Source organism: Thrips palmi, unplaced genomic scaffold, assembly GCF_012932325.1.
Source record: "Thrips palmi isolate BJ-2018 unplaced genomic scaffold, TpBJ-2018v1 HiC_scaffold_10, whole genome shotgun sequence".
In the NCBI taxonomy this organism is placed as follows: Eukaryota; Metazoa; Arthropoda; class Insecta; order Thysanoptera; family Thripidae; genus Thrips; species Thrips palmi.
In genome coordinates, this window is record NW_023144621.1 from 299,066 (window position 1) to 317,200 (window position 18,135).

The window sequence follows — 18,135 nt, forward strand, 5'->3', positions numbered from 1 at the left end:
AACTCGCTCATTTATGAGGAGGCGGCCATGCACATGTACCATGTATGTTGGTGCGTACAATGCGTTTCATGAGAGAAGTCATGCCAAAAACCGGCATGACAGGAAATTCACGCCAAAACGTGACATAAAGTTCTTAATCACACCGATTGATTGATCCGGGAAGCGGAAGAAGGGGATAACTCAATTTTTATCATTTTTGAGGAGGAACAAATAACTGTTTGCAGGGTAAACTTAACCCAATCAAATGAATGATGCAGTTGCAGTTTTTTCAAGAAAGGCTAAGAAATTACTGAAAATTTTCTAAAGTGTAACGGGTGGTGTTACAGGGTTCCTGGGAAAATATTCCTTATCGTAGAGCGCAATTTCACTGTTTCGAAGAAAACCGATAAACCTCATCTGGTAACGTCCTCACAGGCACCCGCACCACGGTACTTGACCACAGTAAAGCAACACCCTGATAAACTTCAATCAAGAGTAAACAAGCAAGAACCGTGAAAAAGGAATATATTTTCAACGATGGTTACAAAGAACACTACAACAGTCAAGCGCTTAAAATTGAGGTCACAATTAAAATCAGTATGACTTTTCTTACCATAAGACTCATTCACATATTTTGTCTTGGACAAAGTGTCAAACAGTCAAGAGCGTAAAATTGAAGTCAAAATCAAAATCTGTACAACTTTTCTTACTTGTACATTAATTGACATATTTTGTCTTAATCGAAAAAAAAAACCAACCCAAAGACAAGACATGTTGACCCACGGAGATAAATCAATTTTCAGTATTACAAACTGAAAGAAAAGACATGTTGACTCACGGTGATTAATCAGTATTCAGTAATACAAACTAAAGCCTACTGATGGGCAGTACGATTTACGTATTGTCAAAGGCGACCAAAGAAGCGTTGGCTCATGCGCCTTCAACCCTTAACTCAAGTAGTGACCATGCGTTGCTACTGCTGAGGTGCACTTCCCAAGTCGGTGAGTGGGACCACATGATATTTGTAGTTCTGCCCGTAGCTGACCCACTGGGTGACTCCCGAGTCCCACTTCACCTCGGCCCGGAGGTTTTCCTCGTACCAGACACGTACAGTGCCGGGCCTCGGCGGGGTCCCGTCGTAGGTCCACGTCTTGCCCCAGTGGGGCCCCCGGACGACCCTCGTGCCGACTGGCAGGGACCTAGCGGCGCCGCTTGAGCGCTCTTGCGAACACGGAGCTGCGGGGGAAAGAGATCACCGTTACACAGTGGGCCAGAAGACCGGCGCCGTCTGCCAAAACTCTAGACGCGTTTTGAGCTCCAGGGTCGCAAAGCAGGACTCGAAGCGAAACACTACAAATCCAAAGGTCAGGCTTCTCACCAGTCCAGAGGCGAGCCATAAAGTTTCGCCAAGTTGTGGTCAGGCCTGGAAGTCTCGCCAAAATTTGGTCAGACAAGAAAGTCTCAGCACAAACGTCTCCCCATTCTGTGGTGAGACGTCTGTGTCTGCCCATTTTGTGGCGAGACTTTTTTGTCGGACCAAACTTTGGCAAGACTTACAGGTCTAACGGCGACACTTTAAGTCTCGCCGTATTGTGGCGCGAAGTCTTTCCATCCAATTTGCAGTGATGTGTGACCCCACCAATGGATTCCTCGTTCGGAGTGCAATCCACTGCTGGGGTCACCTCACTCGGTTAGATCCCCATTTAGCGACCCTGAAGCTCAAACCGCGTCTGAAGTTTTTGACGTTCATGAACAATTTAGTACGTGTACGATGTATGATTTTAATCCTGGGTAACGTTTTGCGCTCTTAAAAGCCTACAAAGCATTCGCTTCACAACTACAAAGTAAATGAAGGCAAGGAATGATTCGGACTACCAAGGATTTTGCTTCATAATTCGAAGCACTTCTTCGTAGATTTTACATTGCCTACACTTCCTTCGTAGGACGAAGCGATTCTTCGCAGGGATTTTTGGCTGAGCGATAGCGAAGCCTGTTACTCCAGTGGGGTTGAAAAATTTTTCCTGTCTGTCTGTCTGTCTGTCTGTCTGTCTGCGTGTGCGTGTACACTACTCCTCCTGAACGGCTCGGCCGATCTGGCTGAGATTTTGCAGGCTTATTAGGTATGTTCTTGGCTCGGCACACGCGAAATTTCACCATCCTAGCTCAACTGGTTCAGTTTTTATAGCCGAAAAACACCTAAAAAACGGCGAAAAATCGAGTTTTCTGCAGGTAGATCACCTGTCTTGAAGAAAGGGGGGTCTGGGGGGCGGAGCCCCCCAGCTTCGTCAAGTTAAAAAGTGACAAGGGTCAAGATCGTGTTATCTGTAGATGTAGCAACTCTATCTTGAATTAAGGGGGGTCTGGGGGGCGGAGTTCCCCAGCATGCAACACGTAGGAAGTAACCGACGATGGACAAGCCAATGCCTGCCGAAGGCAGGCTAGCGCCGCAGGCCAAGGTAGGTACGCCAGGCGCGGATTGGAGGAACAGGCCGCGAGACATCGCGAAGCCTGTTACGACAAGACGCGGTCTGGCGTAAACCTACCTTGTACAGTGTGCATAAAATTGTGCTCAAAATTGCATGAATTTAAGCATTTAAGGCAATTTTAGGCAAATTCCACGAAGGCGTGCAAGTTAGTCGTACAAAATTCTTCATAAACAAAAGTGCCATCCTCACTGCCTTAACAGTGCTTGCGCAGAAACGAGTAATGATGCACCTGTCAGCGTAGTTGACAGAAAGGGCACACACTACAAATTGCTATGTCCTTTTTTGGTGCACAAGCTTTGCACAAAACCACGCATGAGTTTTAAAATGAACGAAAGTGTGCGTCGTTGCGCACGAATTCGAGCGTTTCACGCGCATGCTCGAAAAAAGTACGTAAAGTAAGTACGTAATAACTTAGAGTGCACACTCTAAATGTTCTACAGTGAAGATTCTCCATATTATGGGGAAAATGTTCCATATTATGGTGCTGCAGCTGACTTCGTAACATACCATTCAGAATTCACTGTACCTTATAGATATTTTAACGAATTTGGTAGGTATTATGGAGAAAATTCCCACCATAATATGTTGGTGCAGCCTTTCACCGTACGACATTTACAGTGCATGAAAGAAACAAGCCGTGGCGAGAACTCACCCGGCGCTCGCTGGCCCAGCCCCTCGATCATCGAATGGCGTCGCTTCGCTCCGTGGCGTTCTTCAGGCACTTGCAGCGCCCCGCCACTCGGAAGGCGGCTCAGCACCAGGCGGGCCTGCGCGGGGTCCGCGAGCTCCACCGAGCTGCGGGAAAGGGCTGCAAAATCGGAACACACACTGTAAACCTTGATGCGTGCTGATTACACACATGGAGGAACACACTGAGTACTTGAGAGAGCGCTGCACTCCTAACACCTTAATAGCTATTTTGGACCTGACAAAGAAAAGCAGCTTCTTGTTACAAAGTATTTTGAGCATAAATAAGCTTTCAAAGAAAATACTGCGTAATTTACGAACTATTTTTTTCGTATCAGTGGCCGTTGGGCATAAGGGCGTAAGTCACATGGGAAACCCATTGAAAATAGGTTGTTCTGTCCGATGACCACTCGTATAACGAAGTAAATTAGTTTGTACTCTGCAAACTCAAGTGTGTGCCAGGCATGCACTTCTTGGTGCATGCCTGCAGGCACTCACTTCTTTTCTGCATGCCTGTAGGCACACACTTCTTTGCCGCATGCCTGGCAGGCACACACTTCTTTTCGGCATGCCTGCAAGCACACACTTCTTTTCTGCATGCACTGTAAAAAATTTTGACACGAATTCTCGTGTTGTGGCTAGTGAAACGCCCCTTCTTAGTTATACTCTTAATGAATTTTGTGTGCCAGTGGCAATGAAACTTCATTCGCCATGGCACACTAAATTTTGCTGGCCACTGGCGATCAGAAGGCTTCTTTCCTACGCCAAATGGCAATTTTTGAGTCGTGGCGCTGAAAAGTATGCTCGGAACCAATATTGTGAACTTTCAAGTTTGGCGAGGAGAATTCGTCTCGGGCCGATGAAAAAAGCGGCACAAGCGTTCGGTATAGAACCCGAAACTTCAACTTGGATGTCTTGTGCCTTGACCTCTCGGCCACCGCACCACTGCTGGGTGGAGCGCTCAACAGCGCTTTAATATGGACTCGCGAGGATTAGTCTGGCCACCACCACGTGTGGCGAAGCAAAGCATTCTTCCCTTAGCCACGACTTGAAATTTCTTAACTGTCGTCTGAGTTGGATGCCTTTTCAGTGCCACACCTATGATTTTTCTCCGCCAAGGGGCTGTCAAATTTAAATTCGTGGCGCAGGAAAGCATCGTTTTGTTAGCCAAGTGGTAAATTTCACATTTCGACTTGAAATTTTTTAAGCCAATGGCTCTATATATTAGATCTCGTGGTTTGGAAAGTGGCCTTTCCATAGCCAGTGGCGCTTTAAACACACTTTCGTGTCTGGCTAAGAAAATTCAAAAAGCCATTGGCTACATAAATTTAAAGCTATTTTTTACAGTGTGCCTGGCAGGCACACACTTCTTTGCCGCATGCCTCAGGCACACACTTGCCGTCGCTAATGCATGCATATGCATACAAGCAAGTGTGTGCCTGAGGCATGCAGAAAAAAGGTGTGTGCCTGCAGGCATGCACCAAGAAGTTCATGCCTGGAACGCACTTGAGTTTGCAGGGTACTATTTGATCTCAAGAGTACTATTTGATCTCAAAATACTTCGTAAGGTGGTAAGCATTTGAGTACACACAAAGAAAAGTACGCGCACGGACGGGTCTCGTCAGTTGGTAACGGTGAGTATACACCGTCACACTTAACACATGTGGACTTTAAGGGGGGACCCTGGTGAAAAAATGGTCAAAACTGCCAAAAATAGTATTTTCAAAGTTCATAGATAAAAAGTGCATAGAGGGTTTCAGATTCAACAGGTTGAACACCTTTAAACTATGTAGGTAGTTCCTTCATCATTCGGAAAGGAATAACATTGGGATCAGTTGTCGTTGGCTTATACGCTCAACTTCACAGCTTTGCTCAGCCGACAAAAAGTTTTGTCAGAGAAAGACTTTCTGTGTTCCTGGTTGACACCTACATGAGTCGTCTTGCATAGACTCTATTAATTGATGACTTGTCGACAAATTTTAGTGACGGAATCTTGATATAAGCCCTATTTTGTTTTACAAACACCTAAAAGTTTGAAAAAAAAGGCGAAATATTCACTTTTTTTTAAATGATAAAATTTGACAATTTATATCTCAGGACAGAAGTTGAAATTGAAAATTCCGTCACTAAAATCTATTTTATACATCTTTAGGATAACTCAAAAAAATTTTAAGACTTTCCGTTCCAATGAAAGACGCAGGAAGATTTTTCCCCAACGCTCTAAAAAACCCTAAAAAGCCACTTTTCTCAGAGACCGTTCAACATTTTGGATTAAATTTTGTATTGGGAACTCACCATAATGAACCTTATGACTAAGCAAAGTTTCAACTTTCTGGGATTATTATAAAGCCTACTTGAAAGTTTCGCCAGGGTCCCCACTTAATATGCATAAGCAAGAGAGAAAAAGACAATTAGTGGACAAAAATGTCACTACGAGGCTGAGAGTGTGCATCACCAGAACCATTTATGCAGGAAGATGCACAAGCACACCTTGCCTACGTATCTGAGCGGCGAGAGTGAAGCGTCTGTAACGCGGCGTTTCGAGAGGCGTCTCAGGCGAACTCCCGACCGGCATCCTGGGTGAACCTCCGACTTGCTTCCCGGGCGAACTTCCGACTGGCCTCTTGGGTGGACGTCCTCTGGGCCTCTTAGAAGAACTCCCGACTGGCTTCTCGGGGAAACTCCCAACTGGCCTCTTGGGTGAACTCCCGACTGGCTTCTTGCGTGGACGTCCTCTGGGCTTCTTGGCCGAACTCCCGACTGGCTTCTCGGGGAAACTCCCAACTGGCCTCTTGGGTGAACTCCCGACTGGCTTCTTGCGTGGACGTCCTCTCGGCTTCTTGGCCGAACTCCCGACTGGCTTCTCGGGGAAACTCCCAACTGGCCTCTTGGGTGAACTCCCGACTGGCTTCTTGCGTGGACGTCCTCTCGGCTTCTTGGGTGAACTCCCGACCGACTCCTTGGGCGGCCGTCCGACTGGCCTCCTAACTGGCGCGGAGTGCACCCCCAGCGCACCGCCACTCACGAGGCGGCCCAGGAGCAGGCGGGCCTGCGCGGGGTCCGCGAGCTCCACCGCGCTGCGGGAAAGGGCTGCGCAATCGGAACACACCGAGGGGCTTAACACTCGTGTAATACCTTGTTAACAAACACCGTGTATTACGCGTAATACACGTAATTGTAATACCATTTTGGGGCAAAATGTGCCAAATTTTGGCATTTTAAGGGGGGACCTTGGGGAAATTTTCAAGTAGGCTTTAAAATAATCCCAGAAAGTTGCAACTTTGCTTTGTTCTATGGTTCATTATGGTGAGTCCCCAATACGAAATTTAATCCAAAATGTTGAATGGTCTCTGAGAAAAGTGGCTTTTTAGTGTTTTTTAGAGCGTTGGGGAAAAATCTTCCTGCGTCTTTCATTGGAACGGAAAGTCTTAAAAATTTTTATGAGTTATCCTTAAGATGTATAGAAGAGATTTTAGTGACGGAATTTTCAATTTCAACTTCTGTCTTGAGATATGAATTGTCAAATTTTAACATTTGAAAAAAAAAGAGTGAATATTTTGCCTTTTTTTCAAACTTTTAGGTGTTTGTAAAAAAAAATAGGGCTTATATCAAGATTCCGTCACTAAAATTTGTCGACAAGTCATCAATGAATAGAGTCTATGCAAGATGACTCATGTAGGTGTCAACCAGGAACGCAGAAAGTCTTCCTCCGACAAAATTTTTTGTCGACTGAGCAAAGCTGTGAAGTTGAGCGTTTAAGCCAACGACAACTGATCTCAATGTTATTCCTTTCCAAATGATGAAGGAACTACCTACATAGTTTAAAGGTGTTCAACCTGTTGAATCTGAAACCGCACATTTTTGGCCCGTCCCGTTCATTTTTTTGTAAAAAAATGACGGAGGGACGGGCATATAGTATGATGCCTGCTGTGCGTCCGTCCGTCCGTTCGTCCGTCCGAGGACTTCCCGTGGTCCGATCTTGACCAAATTTGGTATGCAGCCTCCTTGGGTGACCCTAAGAACCGCCCGGTGGCAGCAAATCCGATCCGAGCCCCGGGGGCGCTGCTGCAGGTGCATCATGGTCTGCATGGGGTCGAGGAGGATTTCGGCAACGGATGCAGCTAGGAGGGCATGTAGGGGTATTTTTGGAATCGGGGCGACGAGAAAAAACCAATGGTGCCAGTTTCGAGCGAATCGGAGAAGTTCGGACCCGGGTTCAAATCCCAGTGGCGTATATTTTGAACATTCTTTTTATTCGAATTTTTGCATTGTTTCTTATGTTTTTGAGGATGCTGATGACGAAAACGAAATTTATTTTAACCTCAGACTCAGGTTTGAATCCCGTCAGGGTCAATTATGGGCGAAATTCGTACGTTTCTTAATGTACGGGACGGGCCAAAGTTGCCGATTTAAATCGCTACTTTTCCTGTTATTATCTATGAACTTTGAAAATACTATTTTTGGCAGTTTTGACCATTCTTTCACCAGGGTCCCCCCTTACTGCTATAATACACGCGTAATATCCCCGTATTACAGCGTAACACCGAGTACTCTGTACACGATCTGTTGGAGTGTGTACCCCCTCGGAACACACACTGTTAACCTTGATGTGTATTGAGTACACACATGGAGGCACACACAGAGTACTTGAGAGAGTGCTGCACTCCCAACACCTTAAACTACTATCCCACACACAAACCGAGCATGCAGATCAAGCATTTACCTGTCAAAACAGGCTAAAACTGGGCAAAATGTAACTTCCGTGCTGTCCATTGTCCAAAAACTCCCTTGGACAGCAATTTATTCCTGTGACTTAGTTGTAAGTTTTTTAAGCTGACCCCTAAACATTGATTATTTTGTACATTATTGATCAATTACAGAGAAATGCTTGGTAAGAAAGCTTGCGAATAAAACGGTAATTTACATTTTGAGTTGTGCATGCCGGCATCTTTTAAAAATGAGTCAAAGAAGTGAAAAATGTCAAGGCCAACCTTTTACGACAAAATACTATGCGCAAGAAGATGTTTGAAGTTAAAGCCTAAATAGGAGAAAAAGGCACTGCGACTGGGTTCAGGGCATAGAATGTGCCTCCCCAATGAAAAATTTTAATAATTACTTGGTAAGACATCAAATTTTTAACTAATTTTCACAGTGGGACCTATTTAGGAGCAAATAGCATTTTCACCAGAACCTCCCCTTAACCATAGCGCATTTACCGCTTTATTAGCGTAGTTATTATTTTATCACACCAAAACTGTGATAATCTGGGCCCAGACCGGCCAAAACCTAGGAGACTTATAGCATTTTTAATGCGATAATTTTTTTTATTACTGCCACCGCTGCGATAATTTGAAGGAACCACATTTGCCTTTTTATCGCAGCAAATTGCATCAAACTAATCACATCAGTAATATCAGTGTGAGTACAAACACTGGCTAATTAAGTTGAAACCATAAAACACACCCCGGTCCATTAGTAGCTGCGCTTGCTTACCCGCCTGCTTGGCCTGCTCCCAAGCGTCCGGACTCGCCCCCATGGCCTCCTGCAGACGAGCCCTGGCTGCGGCCAGGCCGGCCCGCTCTTCGTCAAGGCACTCGACGAGGGCCTTCCCCAGCTTGTCCAGCCTCTCCTCGGCCCGCCGCAGCGCCGCCAGCACGGGCCCCGCATCCTGCGCGCGAGCTCTCCGCAGGCTGAGCACCTCATGTTGCTCGTCTTCGCACGTTGTTGTGGCAACTCTATTGCACTTTTTGCAGTGCATCTGCATAGGCCTCCTGAGCGGAATGAGTTTGGTGAGCTTGGTTGACCCCTCGTCAGCGTATCTACCGTGGGATTGGCTAAGAAGCTCTCTCAGACCTCTATGGACTCTTTTATCTTTACCTACGCACAATTTAGATCATTTTCGGAGTGAAAGTTTCAATAGATCATATAGAAAATGAAACTTACATTGCAGATGATAAAAAGTCAGGTTTAATGGACTAAACACATTATACAATGAACAAAACGGTGCGTAGCTTAAGAGAAAATAGTACTTATTACGTTTGCACAAAAAAACTTTATGGCCAGAGAGAAAAAAGTTAATGCGAGACTGAGAATGAATGGACCGCTAGGAACAGGACTTACTGGCTACAGAGCTTGATCACGGTGAAATTGTCAGCGAGTGCGTCGGCCGAGCCAAAGAAGGGCTGCAACAGAAAAAAAAAACAAAAAAAAAAACTTGACTACCACACTTTAGCCTCTTACTGACTTTATCGTCAGTAAACCAGGTAGTATTGCCTACAACAGTAATATGTAGAAATTTCTTCTTTGACACGTACAATGTATTACTTAAAATTATGTGGGAAGTTTTTTCTGTCAATAAGTAGTAACAATTATGGAAATAAAAAATAAGGGAGGGTGGGGCGATTTGTAACATGTAACAGATTTCGGAATTCTCTATACAAAATAAAGAACATTCTGCATATCGGTTCCAAACTTGTGCCAGTTGAGCAGTCTGGCCCTTTAACGTGACTGTACAGCTCCATTGGATCAATCTGGAATCCGTAATCTTGGAAATCTAAGACGCTTTCCAAACCCTGGCATGCTGTTACGAATCGCCCCAGCATGGGGTGATTTGTAACAGCCTTAGGGCTTTTCATAACATCCTACACATTATACTAGGATTCAGGATGGAAGGCGGCTCGGCAATCTTTGTCGCCTTGCTACGCCTCCCCAGCTACCGCAACAACATTTCTGACCTGGCCCGTGCTGGACCCTTCGACACGGGCCCCCGGACCCCGCCCCTTTGTGCGGGTGGAGCGCGACCCTCGCAGTCAGAACAAAAGGCAGAGGAATAATAATGGCCTTTTTACTTCTGCACCAAACCGAAACTTAAATATTGAACTCAAATTAAAACTAATACTTGTTGTAAAACGTTAATAACATTTTATGGAGGGTTGTGCAAACGGCATGTCGCTACGACAATTTTGACGGATTTTAGGGAAAGACTATCCAAAACTTAAATTGACTAAAAATGACACAACCTTCAACTTTTTTTCAAACCAAGTCGGTTTTTTCTCGTGAGTCCAAATAAACGCTCAGTTTGTACAAATTTTTTAAAATTTCTGAGACTTTTGAACGGTCATTATAAATGCAAAGAGACAAAAGGCGGGGACTCTCGACCCACACCACCCTCGCCCGGACTTCGGGCCAGAGTCAGGTAGTCGGCCGTCATCTACCACCGCACCACCGCCAGCCGCCTTCCATCCTGAATCCTAGTATAAATGAAGCATCGTCGGGAATGTCATCTCCTCCAGCAGTTGTTCTTCGGATGTCCTGCAGACGCCTTAAAATCTACATTACAAGCTGCCGTTGACCGCCTCAGCATTAAGGTTACTGTAAAGTGAAAAAAATGTGAAATATCATTTTTCAAAATAATTGTGGCATCATGTTTGTATTTAGGTTTCAGGTTGCTTACTATAAGATGAACTTAAACCCAAAGTTGAGGCACTCAACTCCCATTATTTTCTGAGTTATTGAAGTTTACGTAACAAAGTTAGTCGTTAACTAAAAATTCTCCTTGCGATGAACCAAAAGTTGTCGAGACTTGATTTTTGTTTTACAAGTTCTTTATTGATTTGCCTATCTCGTAGCAAAGCCGGATTTCCAAAATTCCAACATGAAACAGGAATTTTTCTCAAAAAACACAAAAAAACACCAAAAAATTGCAAAATTTTACCAAATTTCAGTAAAAAATTCAAAACGCATTTTCCAAACAGAAATTGCAGCTTATCTATGCATATATTGTGAAATCCGGCTTTGCTAGTCTGTTTGCATGTTCATTGGGCCTTAAAATAAAAAATCACACCTTCGTAAACTTTTTGGTTCATCGCAAGGAGAATTTTTAGTAAACGACTAAAATAACACTAAAACCCTCATAACTTTGGAACTAATGGGAGTTGGGAGTCCAGTCTGTGGCTGTAAAAGTTTTTTATAGTAAGCAACTAAATCACCAAAAACCAAAGCACTGCCACCTATACTTTAGAAGATAGTTTTTTCACCTTACAGTAACCTTAACTAACCGGCTATGTCAACCCTTACCTCACTGTTTTCAATTTTGGAGAAAAGAATAGAATAACTCGCTTTAAAATGCATTTTGAGCTGTGTAAATGTATTGGAATTAGGCAGCAGATGTTTCGAGAAATAATGCAAGCATTTAATTGCAAAAACTACTTCAATTCTTGTTTTTATACGGGTCTGTTACGAATCACCCCAAATCCCTGTTACGCAAGAAATGCGTCCCTAACTATCACTGGACAAAGAAAAAACAGCTTATGCCACGTGGTTACATTGTAAAGGGGTCACGCTTCAAGGCCCCAACGGTACTTCGATGGTGATTCATACCTGGGGAGCCTCAGACAGAAACTTCCTAGAGCTCAAGATAAAAGATTTGCCTGTTTTCGGTGTACCCTATATTTCAGACGCCCTCCAAAACTATACCTGAGCACCGATCACATCCGCTTGGATTGTTTATGGACCCTCTACTTGAAGCGAAAGAGGGGCCATACTCAGATTTTCCTCTGCTCCCTCCACTTAAATTCACTGGTACTTTGACATAGTGACGAATGTCCACAATATCTGATTTTTCAGGAGAGCCAAAACAAGTTTAAAAATTGAGCTGGAAGATAGAGGTATTGGATTTGATTGTAAAATTTTATACCTCAGACTCCTGAAGGAATACGTGTTCTTTGGGTTCAAGAGCCGTTGCAATCGGCAGCTTGGTTCCCGAGATAGTGGACATTCGTCATTTCTCAGCGTACGAAACTTAGGCCAAATGGACGAAAGTCCGCCGTACTTTGACAAAATGACGAAAGTCCAACCGTACTTTGACAAAATGACGAATGTCCAACCGTACTTTGACAAAATGACGAATGTCCCAACTGCAAAAAAAACGGATATAGTCTATCGGTGCGTTCCCAACAAGAGGAATATCCATGAAAACAGTGACGGCATGATCATGGAACATGCCCGGGATGAAAACTTTCATTTATTTTGTGTTAACAGTAAAGTTGGACTTTCGCCATTTTGTCGAATTACACATGGACATTCGTCATTTTGTCAAAGTACGGTTGGACTTTCGTCATTTTGTCAAAGTACGGCGGACTTTCGTCATTTTGTCAAAGTACAGCTGGACTTTCGTCATTTCGAAGTATTTTCCTGCGCCGAATCTAGAAGAGATATCGATACATGCTTTTCACCAGGCGATAGTAAATCAAAAGTTCTATAACGCAGCCAAAAATCTCATTTTATCAAAATTTTGGACATTCGTCACTATGTCAAAGTATCAGTGAATTAATAAACGCATTTGTTACGAGTCGCCCCTGTTACAAATCGCCCCACTCTCCCTACCTTTAACCATTCAAACTCACCAGAGAGTCATTGGGGCACGTTTTGGTCGGGAGCCGTTTGAGGCATTGTAAGCAAAATGAATGCCCGCAGGGCAACGTTTTGGGCCGGTGGTCGGCGACATTGAAGTTTTCCAAGCAAATTTGGCACTCCATCTGGAACAGAAAATGGCACTTGTGTCACCGGTTTGCCCGACTACCCGTGAGTGTGCAGACAAGTTTTGAACTTGCCCCATGAAGTGAAAATTGCACCAGAACTTGGTGGAGTCAAAACTCAAGGCTGAGCCCAAGTTAAAAATGTCCTATTATTGATTTACATTAAGTTTCAAAGTTAAAATGCGTGCGAAAATAAGCTGGGAAAGGCGGGGACTAATCCCTGTCAAAGCAGAAGTCAAAGATGAAGGGTCCATGAGTATCAACATGGATAAATATGTTCATACAAGTTACGAACGCAAATCGTCCAGTTCTCAAAATGGTCGCCTTTACTCAAAGTTACTTAGATAACGACATTATTTACCCTTATTTACCGTTGGACCTTCTGAAATGTACTCTCGTAGAGGGACGATATAACGTAACGTTACGCTGGCTCAGACCCCCTGTCCCCCCATGCAGCGCAGCGTTATGTGGAACAGATACACCCCCTCCCCTCTCCCCCCTTAGATGCGTAACGTCCCCGTGAGATGGAATCAAGCGCTACGAATAGGGTACTCCAATGAATCTTGAATCGAAAGAAGAAAAACCAAGGTAAGCCCTAAAAACAGCTTCAGCGCACGAGCAGGGGTTCCCGCACCACCAGGTGCGTATGCGCAGAAGCTGTTTGTAGGGCTTACTCCAGTTCATCATCTTCCGTTTCAATAATCATTGAAGTACACTATAGGAAGAAGGAAGTAGGATGCATTGCGCTCAGCCAGTGGGATGAGAGTCTAATCTTACATCAGGTCGAAGATTAGACACTGCTTCTTCGTCTTGAGTGACGACGCCGTATCTACACTCAGACGCGTGCTCTCGACTACCTTACGCCAGACTGGGACTCTTGGCGCAGCATCCGTTGGAAACGAATCACCACGGGGCACGCTCCGTATGCAGGTGCTCTTAGGCGGTAGAAGCAGGACCTACGGAGAGAGAAGAAATTCGTGAGGGTTCGTCAGAGACGACTTGGAACGGAAGTTGAGATGAAATCAAGAAGAACACAAGCCGGCCTTTCTCACAATTTTCTTTTACTGCGTTCTTCTTGATTATCGTCTCTACTTCCGTTCCTGCTCTTCGAAATGACCAGTTGAGGCAGTTGCCGTCGATCTATGATGAAATCTCTCCCAACAGCTCGATCAGAGGGTCGTTTCCGATTTCTGCCTAGGTTCATCCAGATGCTTTCTTCTTCATATTTGCGATGCACCAATAGACTATTCTAGTCGTAGCTGAGTGAAGAACAAGAAGAATCACAAAAGACGCCATTTAGGGCATTTAAAGTGAATATATTTGATGAAATATGTTGCATTTACTAGAAAATATTTGAATTAACTTCTAGTAAGCAAGGGGACTTGAACATTTGAAGCAAAAGTGCAAAAAAGTACACTTTTGTGATTCTTCTTGTTCTTCACTCAGCCACGACTAGAATAGTCTATTGAAATAGGATCTTCTGAATTTGTTTTGCGCTTCCGGTCCACTTCGCCCATCGATTTAAATGCGCTGAGCTGTATAGCGTTTGGAGTACTTCAAAGAAGTTCTGGCCCGGAAGAAGAAGAACAAAAACGGAAGTAAAAAATTGCAGTATCTATTGGAAATATACGCTGCGCATGAGGGCCCGCAGCGTATATATCTCATAGTTACTGCAATTTCTTACTTCCGTTTTTGTTTTTCTTCTTCCGGGCCAAAGCTTCTTTGGAGTACTCTATTGGTTCCGTAGTGGGCAGGTCGAGGCAATCAAGCGGATTCTTGAGAGGCGAACCAGACCGGAAGTCAGCAATAGGGTACTTTTGAGAAGAGCTGGAACGGAAGATGAGAAGAAATAAATAAGAACAATGTATGGGAAATTGGTGAGGAAAAGTGTCTGCGTCGCCGTTCTGCCGCATCCGCAAAGTTATATTCTCGCACATAAGCAGCGTTTGTTCTTCTTGATTTCTTCTCAACTTACGGTTCAGGTTTTCTCCGAAGTACTCAATCGAACGGGGAAAACAAACGAGCGTCGCGCAGCCCTGCTGAGCGGTGGTTGGTTGGGGCCGTAGTGCGCAGAGGAAGGGTAACTTGCCACTCTGCCTATTTCGTCCCAGTTGAAGTATTATTCGACAGCCGCTATGGATCCGTACTTTAATCTGTGTACCTGTAAAAATGTACCTAGTACCGGTAGTTCATAAACCATCTTCACTGCAAATCAGTGAATCGAAATACAATGCACCGGTAGGGGTATATTGGGTAAGAAAAGTACACGCGAAGCTCGGGTAAGAAAAGTACACCCGTTATATCTCCGAACTGAAACTACGCTGAACGTTAGTGGTTTTAGAAAGATTGGTCATCCCGCTGACAAAAAATAAATTTAGCCCAGTTCTACATATAATATTTAGAATCAAACTGCACGTTTGAAAAACACATTAAAAATAACTATGAAAATATTTTTTTTAAATGTTTGTACTTTTAAGTACAGCTTCCTGCAGAATCAGCCGACACCACCTTATAGCTGAGACCATCATCTTTGAAAAACAGTGCCGTTCGATGCTCTTAGGCTTCAACACAATTTAATTATGAGTGTAACAATGAAATGGGGAAGAAAAGTACAGTCGGCTGGGGAAGAAAAGTACAGGTATTGGGGAAGAAAAGAACACCCTCTAAGAAACTAAAACCGGGATGAAAATTGAATTGATCACGGAAATAGATATGATTAGGCGAGACAAGCAAAAAATGTCAACACAAGTTATAGAATTAGACTCGAAATAAACAAGTTATTGGGCATTTACGTGAAAAGGGGAAGAAAAGTACAAAAATGCTGTACCCACTTATCTCTGAGAAAACGCTTTTTGGACCTTCTGTAATGAGTCCATGTAGAATCAGAACCAATTGACCGATTTTGACGAAACTTGAACTAATGGCAAGTGAAAGCTCTCCACTTTAAGGGTAAACGTGTACTGAGCCAAGATTGGTGGTCTCCTGGTTCGAACTCGTAATTCTTTTCGTTGTACTTTTCTTTTCCGGTGGTGTACTTTTCTTACCCTTTTCGAGGAGTTCCGAAATCACATACATTTTGGCATGTTGTACGTAATGTGGGGAACTATAATCAATGAACAGTGATCCATTTCATTAGGAAGGAATTGGATTACATGTGCAGAATAGTTGAATCCTCATTTGGAACTTCTGTACAGCGCAAAGTACGCGTTTTGTACTTTTCTTCCCCAACCTACCCCTAAAACAAAGGCATAAAAATACGCCCTTAAGGGCATACTCTTTTACGCCCTTGCAAGGGCATAAATGGTTTTATGCCCTTGGGCAGGACGTAAATGGTATAGCAATTTCAAGCAAAATTTTAATGCCCTTTCCAAAGGCATTAACGATTTATGCCCTTCAAGGGCGTAAATCGTTTACGCCCTTAAAGGGCATAATCGTTATGCCTTTGTTTCACCAGTGTGTCCACACTCTTAAAACCTTGCGAAGCATGTGTTCGCATTACAAACCATTTAGTTCGCAGCTTGCGAAGAGTTTGGCTTGATTGTATTACGAACTAATAGTTCGCAATTTTGCGAACAATGTGTTTGTAAGGGCTTCGCAATACAAACACGTTGTTCGCAAATTGCGAAGCACCTCTTCGCAAGTTGCGAACTACTGATTTGCAATATGGATGGGTTCTTCGCATTGCAAACAAGTGAGACACTCCGCAAGCTTACAAACACATCGGTTCGCAAGGTTTTAAGAGTGCACGTTTTTGTATATGGATGTAACTTTCTTAGAAGCCCTTCAGCAAGTAAATTTACGAAGTATGTTGACGTCACGAGCTTTGAGAAAAGACCGCTTTTCACGTCATGAGCAGTTGGGATAGTTCTGAACTGACACGAAGAGTTAGGATTGTCTTGGATGAACTCTGGCAGTTAGGATTGTTTTATCAGGATGCGTCGACATAGGGTAAAGTGCCGAACATGGATCGGGGTACCAAACATGGATCATTTCTGTTTGGGGGTCTATATCTAGAGACCAGGTGACGAGATTATATATTTCTGTCTTTCCTTGCTTAGACTGACCCTTTGACTGTTCGATGTGAATCTGACAAGTTTGCAACTGCGTCTCTTAACTCTGCAGGGTTGCGTTTAGAAAGACGCCTAAGACAGAACCCCGAAAATTGATGAAAAAATGACGTTCAAAAACGTAATTTTTGCACCCCTGATTCTGGGCCAAGCAATCACCGCAGTCACTTCAAAATTTTTCATCGTGCACTTTGAACAGACTACATTGATATTTTGGGACTACCGAATGCATACCTTGCTTTGTGTCCGTACGCTGGTGGGGTGATCCATGATTAGACCACCCTAACCTAACCTTAGCAAAAATAGCCATATTTTCTTGCCCTCACAACTTCCAAAGTATTCGAGTTAGAGGTACCATTTTTGGTAGCCATATGACCAGTAGGGTAAACATCAACATTAGATTCAAATTTAGTAGTCAACCCATACTTTATTTCTATACAGAGAAGATTATTTAAAAAGTGATCCATGTTTGGCAACCTTACCCCAAGTCCCGAAAGACCGGCAACTTTCGATGTGAATTTCTTGTTATGCCGCTTTTTTGGCGTGACTTTCTTTTGAAACGCGTTATCATTCATGCAATGACGGCGTGAAGCACGATATCATGTCTTTTATGGCGTGATTTTCGGGTCACGCCATAACCACGCCAGTATATCGCGAAGCCCATAGGGCATTTCCTCGACTCTTGATACTGAAGGAAGAAGAACTCAAGTGGGTGCACAACTTTCCGTCCCCTCACTTTCTCAGGACGTTACTGACTTTTTCCTCATTAATTTCGGATTCGTATAAACGACAATAACACATAGTATTTTCTAAGTAAGTAAGACTAATTTCCCTTGTAAAATTATGTACAAAACAAAATTCTCAGGACAATAATTAATATTTCCTAAGCAGTTCATTAAAAAAAGAAAAGAACGTATTATGGTTGCACTAATTACTTGCGTACGTACTGTCAAAATGAGCATAAAGTTAATAACGTGCTGAGAGTGCACCGGAGGAAGGGTAAAAGATGGCTGCCGCCCCTGAGACCCCCTCCTCAGGCGAGGGGACGAAAGTTGTGTACTTACTTTGTGTTCTTCTTCCTTCCGTTTCAAGAGTCACGGAAATACGCTTACGACAAGACACGGTGGCGTACACCTAAATTTTCAGATTTTTTAAAAATTGATTGTTTTTTAACCCCACCCGAGTAACAGGCTCCGTTATTAAAAGGCAAGTCAACAAGGTATAGTAAAGATTAATCAGTGTTTTTTTTTTTAAAGAGAGTGGCCGAATGTTGATTGTGTAATAGTGACACGCTACAGCCGTCGAACATGCAACCATTTTCCACCAGAGCTCAGCAGTGTCATTTCCTCTTGCGTCCATTCACCGGCGGCCGACGTCAGT

General features: G+C 43.8%; 2 protein-coding genes and 1 long non-coding RNA gene across 12 annotated transcripts in view; 1 reads left to right on the top strand and 2 right to left on the bottom strand.

The window, feature by feature from the left end:
* The window catches only part of LOC117646678, a 586,045-nt gene that overhangs the window by 252,909 nt on the left and 315,001 nt on the right, over window positions 1-18,135 (bottom strand). The window lies entirely within an intron of this gene.
* LOC117646123 (translation initiation factor IF-2-like) lies at window positions 723-18,128 on the bottom strand. 10 transcript variants are annotated; one of them, XM_034386844.1, is made up of 9 exons: window positions 18,080-18,128; window positions 14,710-14,849; window positions 13,546-13,644; window positions 12,557-12,688; window positions 9,273-9,334; window positions 8,646-8,923; window positions 5,643-6,242; window positions 3,118-3,273; window positions 723-1,215 (listed from the first exon to the last, which is right to left on the bottom strand). In XM_034386844.1, exons 1-9 carry the CDS (start codon window positions 18,096-18,098, stop codon window positions 953-955), a joined length of 1,749 nt encoding a protein of 582 aa, XP_034242735.1. In that variant the 5' UTR covers window positions 18,099-18,128; the 3' UTR covers window positions 723-952. The 10 variants fall into 10 exon arrangements, with proteins under 10 accessions (XP_034242735.1, XP_034242816.1, XP_034242745.1 ...); XM_034386925.1 differs by lacking the exon at window positions 5,643-6,242; XM_034386854.1 differs by lacking the exons at window positions 14,710-14,849; window positions 18,080-18,128 and adding an exon at window positions 14,850-14,920.
* On the top strand, window positions 7,013-11,203 carry LOC117646882. Its single transcript, XR_004587809.1, has 3 exons — window positions 7,013-7,025; window positions 9,416-9,418; window positions 10,513-11,203. It is a non-coding gene; the product is annotated as an uncharacterized LOC117646882 (long non-coding RNA).